Genomic DNA, 10,229 nt, shown 5'->3' on the forward strand with positions numbered 1-10,229 from the left:
ACATGCAATCGTTCATTTCAGCCGAATAAGAAAAGCTGGTGACGTCACGCTCTTCAGGTTCGTTTTATGACTCGTGTTGCCAGAACCGCATTATTTCCCGACACAATGGCATGCTATTGAAGTTTCAGGCGTACGTTAGATTGGCATTTTATCATCTTAGTCATATAATCATATTAGTCATATAATAACAGTATAGTAAATGGATATATAGGCTACGCATGTAGGTGACGTTGTTCTGATTAAAATATGATTCAAATATTATGTGGGAAAGTGAAGTACTGTAGCAATTCGAGATCTTTTATTGTATGAATGTTTATGATCTGCGTCTGTTAACAGTTTTACTTATTCTCATAATTATTCTAAAATTGTACTGTATCTAATAATATATTACGATTTTAGGGAAGAACTAGGGAAATGTTTTTTAAATACTTCTTCGATGTGTACTGATGCTACTATATAGGTGAAAAGTGCTTCTGAGGCTGTGTGAAATGGGGAGAAAACCTGTGTTTTATACAGTGGATTTTGTGTGTTGAGTGTGTTAGTGACTTTTCGAGTTTTGTTGATGCTGTTGTGTTTCGGTTGGTTTAGATTAGCCAGAGTTAAACTTCTTTACTCACATAGACCTGGCAACCCAGATATTTTCTCATATGTACGGAAGGGGTTTCTAACCTCATACTATCAGTAAAATCAGAATAAAAACAAAACTGTATTTTGTTCAGTTTTTTTATGCATGTTTTTATGTTCTTGTTTTTTTTTAGGCTAAAGTAAATCGGATATCGTATTTTGCTGCTCAGGACTTCTGACTTTACTACTCAAGCTAGCAAGCTACATCATCTTCCCTCAGACTTCCATCCAGACGAACAATGTAGTTAGTGAATAAAACGTGGTCTTTGTTCCTGTACAGATCCAGGTTCTGTGTCCATATCCAGTTAACCATGCAAGCGTCACGCTCTGCACACGTAGCCACCGGCGTGGAGAATAACGTTACAGCTGCTGGAGAGTCTAGTAATGAAACCAAAACACACTTCCGAGTCTGTCGCTTCATCATCGAGACAGGTACCTGATTCCACCTTTCCACCACCTGATTCCGACATTCATTCAGTAGTTATTACGTTTACAAACGTGCCGTTGTGCCAAGGGATTAAACACGATGCGTTTTAGTTCACTTCTGCCACAGCGAGTTTCCAACGATTTGGTTTATTCATGAACGACAATTCGTGCTTTTTATCTGTTTATAGTTACGTTTAATGTTGTGGAACGTCTGCTAGACAAGCTGGTTACTGATATCACTCGCTCATACAGCAGCAGTCTCTCTCTCTCTCTCTCTCTCTCTCTCTCTCTGTGGCTCTCTCTCCTTGTTAATAAAACAACAACGAAAGCAGGCTGTCATATTGCTGAGAAACCACAAAGCCCTCAGTCCTGAAGACTTTCCTATGGTGGAAAACTTACTGACCTTTACAAAGTGCTGATACCCAGACTCCTTCCATCAATGTTGAATTAAAGCAGAAAGCTTAACCTTATCAACAATTGGATGTTTTTCTTTGTTAAATAACATGTTTTCTTAATCATTTTATTATTAGTATTCGATTATGTGGAGTGTCTGTTATAGAAGTGCTTGTGTAAGTACTGTAGTTAGGACAGAAATGATAACATATTAGAATAAGCATGCTAATGTAGCCTTACCTTTGAATTAGAGAGATAACTACTGTCAGAGCCAATATTATTAAAAAAAAAATAATTCAGATTGGAGAATACAACAGAGCTGGGGTATATGAAATAATGTTACATTGTAAGCCTTATATATAAAGTAGTGTTGTTGGTTGCAGGAGTGAAGTTGGGTATGCGGTCTGTTCCTGTAGCCACTGCATGTTCACTCTACCACAAGTTCTTCCAGACTGCCAGTTTACAGGTCTATGAGCCGTACTTGGTAGCCATGTCCTGCATCTATCTTGCGGGCAAAGTTGAAGAACAGCATCTCAGAACAAGAGACATTATCAACGTCTGTCACAGGTACATGCAAGTCCTGGTCAAGAGCATCATGCATTGAGTGCATTCTAGTGACAGTAAGGTTATGAGTTCAGGTGTAAATGCATGCTTACCCCGTTTAGCTGTCCATGAATCGGACTAAATTCTACCTCAGTTGTAAGTTACTTTAGATAAAAACATACACCAAATGTAAAAAAATTGCATTTCTTCTTTGAGGGAACTTTGATTTACTGAGACACAGTGAAAGTCATTCATTTGGACCTTCATCCTTGGCCACGGAATTTAAACTTTGAAATGGCTGATATTATTACATTTTATTTCAAGCTTGAAATGCCATGTATGTAAGAACATACTGAAGTCACTGGTGTTGTGACAGTCCTCAGGTCTTTTCTGGCTCTGTAAGTTCTGGCTGAGCCCCCATGGCCATAAGTCGTAGCCTCAACAACAATGCAATAATTTGTGGCCAAGACACTTCCAGGTATCTGTCATACATTTATGTCTTCTGCAGATATTTCCGCCCCGGAAGTGATCCATTGGAGCTGGATGAGAAATTCTGGGAGCTGCGAGATAGTGTAGTCCAGTGTGAACTCCTCATTCTGAGACAGCTCAACTTTCATGTGTCATTCGAACATCCTCATAAAGTAATGCAGATCACTGAAAATGTTACTTTATATTTTTTCTATCATGACTTGGATTCTGAATTTCTCCAAACAATTTTACGGTCATTGTTTATAATTGCTTTGTCTTAATTAAGTACAAATCTGTTTCCAGTACCTCCTGCACTACCTACTGTCCGTGCGGAGTTTGCTGAACCGTCATGCTTGGTCTCGGACCCCCATTGCTGAAACAGCCTGGGCCCTGCTCAAAGACAGTTACCATGGACTAGTGTGTGTGCGCCATCAGCCTCAGCACCTCGCAATTACAGCACTCTACCTTGCGCTGCACACTTATGGAGTCAAGGTGCCTGCTGGAGAAAGGGAGTGGTGGCAGGTGAGGGCATTAACAATTCTGCAGAAAATCAGGACTGGTTTATGATGTGATGAGGCGCTGTTGCAGATGCTCTCCACTGTCAACTGCTCTGTCTAACCTTTACTGCACAGTCCATTCGGAATTTTTCCATCATTTACAAACATTGTGAGGTATAAACATCACGCTGTATTAAATTTAACCTACTTACTCACTACCAAGGTCTAAAATTAATGTACACCAGCCCCCAAATGTGTGCTGATTGTTTTCAGTGCCACCTTGGCATCATTCTTTCATTCATCGTTAACCCCTTTAACCTAATCAGGGTTGAATCTGGATACTATTCCAGGATCAGTGGGCATGGGGTAGGAATACATGCTAGTACATCACAGGTTTCCAAATTACTTCACTTCTATTTACATTTTTTCAGAACAATGTTAAAATGTTGCAAGTTAGCTCCAATGGCAGCAAAGGGCATAACACTTTGATCAAAGTCAATATTCTGCTCTCTTGGGTGTTGAACTTTGGTGTTGGCCAGTTATAATTAAATGTCAGCAAAAAAAAATTCTCATGCCCCCACATGCTTGGTTGCAACACCCAATGCTAAACAACCAGGATAAAACAAAGCTGCCAATGTTAACTAGCTCATGGTTCATAAACCATAGTACAGTGTTAGAAATTAGGGGGCCAAGCACTGAAGGTGCGTAGGCACCTTATTGTTATTCTACCTCTTCTTGTTCTTCTAAGTGTCTAAGGCAGCCCACAGAAACATCAGGTAAAAAGTTGTTAAGTTTGGTACACTGATTGGGAAGGGTCTAAGGAACATTCTGACCAATTTTAGGCCAAGTATTGCCAACACTTCAGTGCCACGATCGGGCCAAATTGTGGCCTAATTTGGAAATACTTTATGATCATAACTTCTGAACCGTGTGTCCAAAATTTAAAAGCCATCCCTGCATTCCCTGGGTTGAGATGAGCTCAACTCACCCTATGACGTCAGTTTCCGCCTAATTAGATTTTCTGCCATCTTGGATTTTGTCAAAAACTGTTTTTTCGCTGCTCCTATAAATTTTGTCCAACCATCACCAAACTGTCACCATCATCACGAAATCTGATGAGAATCTTCAGGACCATGCCCTGAATGTACCCAAGAAGTTTCATGATTGCGCCACCTTGTACTGAAGCACTGTAACAACTTACATTTTTTTCCTTATATCATTTGAAGAATTTGTGCTAAATTCAAAGTTCTTTTTTTCCCTATAATTCCCTGGGGATTGCTGAAGTGAACGCATGCCAAGATCGGAAATTCAAGTGTACTTCCTGCTGACCATCTTGGATTTGGTCAAAAACACAAATGTTGGTAGGCACTTCAGGACCAAGATCAAAAAGCAATTTTATGAAAAATTTTGTTGACCACTGCTCAAGAGTTACAGTAACATGCTAAAAACTGCTTACGTCTAACTGCCATTTGGGCTACTCCTCCAAGTTTTGTCCAATTCTCACCAAATTAGGCTCACATCATCTTGAGACCTGTCTGAACAAAAGATACCCAAGGAATTTTGATATTCCAAACGATTATCCTATAACACACTGGCAAATGTAAAAAAAAAAAAAAACAGGATGTGAGAGTGTATCTCAGCAATGCATTTATCTATCTCCATGAAACTTCAGTATCTTAAGTATCTTCAGGACTATGCCCTGAATGTACCCAGTAAGTTTTATGACTGCACCACCTTGTGGTCAAGAACTGTAACAACTTTCATATTCTTCCCCTTATGTCATTTGAAGAATTTGTGCTAAATTCACAGTTCATGTTTCCTATAATTTCCTGGAGTATGCTTAAGTGAATGCACACCAACATCTGAAATTAAAGTGTACTTCCTGTTGACCATCTTGGATTTTTGTCAAAAACTGTTTTTTCGCTACTCCTATAAATCTTGTCCAACCATCACCAAATTTGGCACTTCATCTTTACAGTACTCCTCACAAAAATAGCAAAAGAATTTTGAATATTCAAAATGGTTTGTCCGTAATGGGCCAACGAATCTGACAGCGAAGCTGCCAAAAAGGAAGTGAGGCTGTATCTGTATTGGATTTTTGCCAGTACATGCGACTTTTAGGGTAATTAAATGTTGGTCTTGCAGTGGAAATGGATAAAATTGTAGGCTTACTGTTGTATACAGGGATTATTAAGATATTAATTTTCCATGGGTAATTTTCCATGTTCAATAGATATTAGGTCCAAATATCATTTTGTATTATAATAATGCACATATTTCCAGAAAACTTTAATTACTTTACACTTCCATATACAGTCGAAGAGTGTTCATTACCTGGTGCACATATGCCATATGTTTTGACCTTAGAAATATGCAATTGGGCTAATGGGTGTGCATAATTACCAGTTATGCATACTGCAGTAATTTCAAAAGTGCTTTTTCTATATCTGCCTCTGTGCATGCATTTCCAGTCTCTAATGAGATATCTACTTTCCAGTGCTTTCTGTAACACCTGAGAACTGGAACATCATATGAAATCAAGCTTCTAGAATAGCAGTGTTTTATAACCATTTTTACAACAGCACAGTTGAAACTGCTCAAATCTGATTGGTCAGAAGGTGTGCATTATTTTCGTATACCAGCACAGGTAGTCCCGGCTGTAACATGAATTATAGGTTAATAGTAATGCGCTCATTCTAATATTTTATTGTTCTATAGTAACTGCTCATACACAGGGACTTGTACTGTGGGTACTCCACATAATATAATAATAATAATAATAATAATAATAATAATAATAATAATAACAAATTGATTTAAAAACATGTTAAACTATTTCTTATAACCATTGATGTGGTGAAGTTTTTTTTTGTTAGAAGATATTTATTTTAACATTTCTGGAAGGAGTCTCAGTTGTAAGCACTCAGTCTCATTATGCTTTCTGTTTATTCTGTTTGATCAGAGAGAGAGTGAGAGAAAGAGAGAGACTGGTATGGAAATAACAATTTATCGCCGTTATAAAATAGGTGAGAACAGGAACAGAAACTAATGAAAGTCATTCATTAATAAATTTAACATTATAATCATTGGCAAATCCATGTGATGTAAGAGGAATAACACACTCTAGACCATGCTGTTATACGAAAATAATGCACTTCTTCGTGGGAGTAGCAGCACTCCGCTCGCGCGTCGTGCCCCCCCCCCCCCAACTTGCCACTGGATATGTGAAGCAGTTATAAAATGTTGGTGCAAGTATACTAGATACAGTATATAGCCTGTTTATTAACAAATGCATTGCAGTTCTATATTCTTGTGATCTCTTTCACACAACTACAACTTGCTTTTCTAAAGGCCTGTATGTCTGCCTGGTTCAGACTCAGTTCTGACCCAGATACCACAAGAAACAAGACAAAGAGCATTTATCACATTTAGCAGTATAAAAATGGAAATGCATATTTTCAGCTGAGTGTACATATATAACTGTGTCAGATTAAAATTTTATCCATAAGGAAGGCTCTTAAATAAATAAATAAAGCATATTTGAATTGCATAAGGTTTATAATCCCTCTCCTGTTAAATGGAAAATACAGAGGGGAAAGTTATGGTCTGTGCTATCAATAGCAGAAAATTTGGTAAGGCTCTAGGGAACAAAGCAATAGGTAGAAAGGTAATAAATGCAGTTTCAGGAACAAATAAAGGAATTTAGTACATTCTTCTCTAACTGTCTTCCTTCGACTTATAGATCTTTTCAAAACAAGATCATACAGTATCTCACAAAAGTGAGTACACCCCTCACATTTTTGTAATTATTTGATTATATCTTTTCATGTGACAACACTGAAGAAATGACACTTTGCTACAATGTAAAGTGTAACAGTGTTTGCTGTCCCCTCAAAATAACTCAACACACAGCCATTAATGTCTAAAGCGCTGGCAACAATGTGTCAATATTTTGTGTGGCCACCATTATTTTTCAGCACTACCTTAACCCTCTTGGGCATGGAGTTCACCAGAACTTCACAGGTTGCCACTGGAGTCCTCTTCCACTCCTCCATGAGGACATCACGGAGCTGGTGGATGTTAGAAACCTTGTGCTCCTCCACCTTCCGTTTGAGGATGCCTCACAGATGCTCAATAGGGTTTAGCATGGAGACATGCTTGGCCAGCCCATCACCTTCACCCTCAGCTTCTTTAGCAAGGCAGTGGTCGTCTTGGAGGTGTGTTTGGGGTCGTTATCATGCTGGAATACTGCCCTGCGGCCAAGTCTCCAAAGGGAGGGGATCATGCTCTGCTTCAGTATGTCACAGTACAAGTTGGCATTCATGGTTCCCTCAATGAACTGTAGCTCCCCAGTGCCGGCAGCACTCATGCAGCCCCAGACCATGACACTCCCACCACCATGCTTGACTGTAGGCAAGACACATTTATCTTTGTACTCCTCAGCTGGTTGCCTCCACACACGCTTGACACCATCTGAACCAAATAAGTTTATCTTGGTCTCATTAGACCACAGGACATGGTTCCAGTAATCCATGTCCTTAGTCTGCTTGTCTTCAGCAAACTGTTTGTGGGCTTTCTTGTGCATCATCTTTAGAAGAGGCTTCCTTCTGGGACGACAGCCATTCAGACCAATTTGATGCAGTGTATGGCATATGGTCTGAGCACTGACAGGCTGACCCCCCACCCCTTCAACCTCTGCAGCAATGCTGGCAGCACTCATACGTCTGTTTCCCAAAGAGAACCTCTGGATATGACGCTGAGCACGTGCACTCAACTTCTTTGGTCGACCATGGTGAGGCCTGTTCTGAGTGGAACCTGTCCTGTTAAACCGCTGTATGGTCTTGGCCACCATGCTGCAGCTCAGTGTCAGGGTCTTGGAAATCTTCTTATAGCCTAGGCCATCTTTATGTAGAGCAACAATTCTTTTTTTCAGATCCTCAGAGAGTTCTTTGCCATGAGGTGCCATGTTGAACTTCCAGTGACCAGTATGAGGGACTGTGAGAGCGATGACACCAAATTTAACACACCTGCTCCCCATTCACACCTGAGACCTTGTAACACTAACAAGTCACATGACACCGGGGAGGGAAAATGGCTAATTGGGCCCAATTTGGACATTTTCACTTAGGGGTGTACTCACTTTTGTTGCCAGCGCTTTAGACATTAATGGCTGTGTGTTGAGTTATTTTGAGAGGACAGCAAATATACACTGTTACACAAGCTGTAGACTCACTACTTTACATTGTAGCAAAGTGTCATTTCTTCAGTGAAAAAGAAATGACATTTATTTGACATGATATTCTTTTCACATGAAAAGATATAATAAAATATTTACAAAAATGTCAGGGGTGTACTCACTTTTGTGAGATACTGTATGTCATCAGCACAGTCCTGTACATCTCCAGAACTATTTTCAATAGCCTTTTCTATCTTTGTCATTCAGTAGCATAATCGGTGAGTTTATCTTTATAAAAACCAGTAATGTGAGTATGGAATGTTTTAGTAACATGTAAACTGCAAAGCCAGAACTTTATACACAGACACTCACTGTCCCCTTTAATGGAACACCTGCGTGATCATGCACTTGTTCATGTGGCAGCAGCGCAATGCATAAAAACAGGTCAAGAGCTTCAGTTAATGTTCACATCAATGACGCCAAAAAAAAAAAAAACATCCAGTGAGCACCAGTTCTGCAGGCATTGATGAAAGAGGTCAGTGGAGAAAGGCCAGACTGGATGTAGCGGGCAGGAACGCTATAGTAACTCAAATAACCACTTTTTTTTACAAATGTGGTGAGCAGAAAATCCACAACAATCCACATCTCAGAATCCACAACACATGAAAACTTAAGGCAGATGGGCTACAAAAACAAAAGACTATATGGGGTTCCACTCCTATCCAGAACAGAAATTACAAAAACATGTAGTTTTAACAGGGGTTTGTAGATTTTTTTTTAAAATATCCATTGTATAAAAGTGATCACACTTTTTATTGTCTCCACAGGTTCTGTGTGAGGACATTACCAAAGCCCAGATTGAGGCCATATTGACTGAACTGTTGCAGCTCTATGACATGGAAGCCAAATGCACCTGAGAGGGAACAGAGTGTGAACCAGGCCATGTAAAGCTGACTACATCGTAGTCTATAGTCCTCCCCCCCAAAACTGATGTCCCCCCACCCCACCCCCCAGTCCCCTGAGACCAGAGAAAGTCTGGATCATGGACCAAATTCCAGAAATAGTTTTTATGTTCTGCTATTATACAGCTGGATTTTTTTCACAGCTAAGGAAATTGTCAAAGTGCCAATGCCCACACTAATGTGAGGTAGGGTAATGAGGACTGAGAGTGTGAGTCACCAGGTGACAGTCAGAAAAACAGGCTTTAGCCACAGCACATCAATCAGTTTCCAAGCTCGTGCCCTACTTTCTTTTCCTCCCTTGTTCCAGTTTCTCTGGGAAGGAAAGAGGGAGTGTGAGAAAAGGGGTAAAGTGTGGAAGGAAAAATAAGAATTAAAGAAGATATCTAACCATGGCAAACTATCCTGGGAGCTTGTCTTTACTGAAGGTAAAGCAGCCAAAATTTGGGGCACTGCTTTGATATGCTATAATTTAATTACACACTTTCTCTCCCATTAAAATTTATCTCTATGGTTCCCTGAAGTTATATTACAGTATATTATGTAATACTGTAAATTGTGATTGAGTAAGACGGTCTGAGTTTTGTGCACTCCACTATTAAGGTATTTTTAAAACAAAATGTTATAAAAGTGGGGGGAAAAAATCCATTACTTTTTTAGTTACTTTAGTGCATGTCTTTTGTTTCATGACTCTCATATACTATTAGCGTCACATTGGACCATACCACTCGAGAGCTTTTACTGTGTGGTCACTTTCTCCCATATCAAAGGAAAAATAAAGGAATTCAAGTTGGGTAAATTTGAATAAAATTTAATTAAATCAGAACATTTTAATGTGCATTATCGTTCATAAAACTATTGAAGCATAATGTAGGAAATTAAAGCCTTATCCTCTTAATAATTTTTGCACTACTCAAACAGATGTTGCATATAAGTGGCTAATAAAGGTATTATATTTGGTCTGAAATAACCCTTTTAAATGAATGCAAATCTGACTTTTATTTTATCAAATCACTTTTGGTAGTACATAGACACAAATATTCCCCATCTCTCTGCAGGCAGGCCCTAATGCTAGGCGTTATGAATTATGAAGAGGGTACATGTGCAGCCGGAATCTCTCCCCCATAAATAAAACATCAGCTT

At 39.3% G+C, this 10,229-nt stretch overlaps 1 protein-coding gene across 4 annotated transcripts; it reads left to right on the top strand.

The window, feature by feature from the left end:
• The first annotated feature begins 58 nt into the window (after nucleotides 1-58).
• ccnq (cyclin Q) lies at nucleotides 59-9,912 on the top strand. 4 transcript variants are annotated; one of them, XM_017487837.3, is made up of 6 exons: nucleotides 59-130; nucleotides 759-1,056; nucleotides 1,827-2,010; nucleotides 2,495-2,627; nucleotides 2,758-2,976; nucleotides 8,955-9,912. In XM_017487837.3, the coding sequence occupies exons 2-6, from the start codon at nucleotides 936-938 to the stop codon at nucleotides 9,042-9,044; spliced, it is 747 nt and encodes a 248-aa protein (XP_017343326.1). In that variant the 5' UTR covers nucleotides 59-130; nucleotides 759-935; the 3' UTR covers nucleotides 9,045-9,912. The 4 variants fall into 4 exon arrangements, with proteins under 4 accessions (XP_017343326.1, XP_017343325.1, XP_017343328.1 ...); XM_017487836.3 differs by having other exon boundaries at nucleotides 86-130; nucleotides 905-1,056; XM_017487839.3 differs by lacking the exon at nucleotides 59-130 and adding an exon at nucleotides 203-220.
• Nucleotides 9,913-10,229: the final 317 nt, after the last annotated feature.

Source organism: Ictalurus punctatus, chromosome 15 (genome assembly GCF_001660625.3).
Source record: "Ictalurus punctatus breed USDA103 chromosome 15, Coco_2.0, whole genome shotgun sequence".
NCBI classification, from domain to species: domain Eukaryota; kingdom Metazoa; phylum Chordata; class Actinopteri; order Siluriformes; family Ictaluridae; genus Ictalurus; species Ictalurus punctatus.

What these genes read in the sequence shown, in the direction of transcription:
- ccnq (XM_017487836.3), top strand. Translation starts at nt 111, where the DNA reads ATGCTATTGAAGTTTCAGGC. An exon ending in ATGCTATTGAAGTTTCAGGC is followed by an intron (nt 131 to 904) that starts GTACGTTAGATT and finishes GTTCCTGTACAG; the next exon opens with ATCCAGGTTCTGTGTCCATA. An exon ending in TCGCTTCATCATCGAGACAG is followed by an intron (nt 1,057 to 1,826) that starts GTACCTGATTCC and finishes TGTTGGTTGCAG; the next exon opens with GAGTGAAGTTGGGTATGCGG.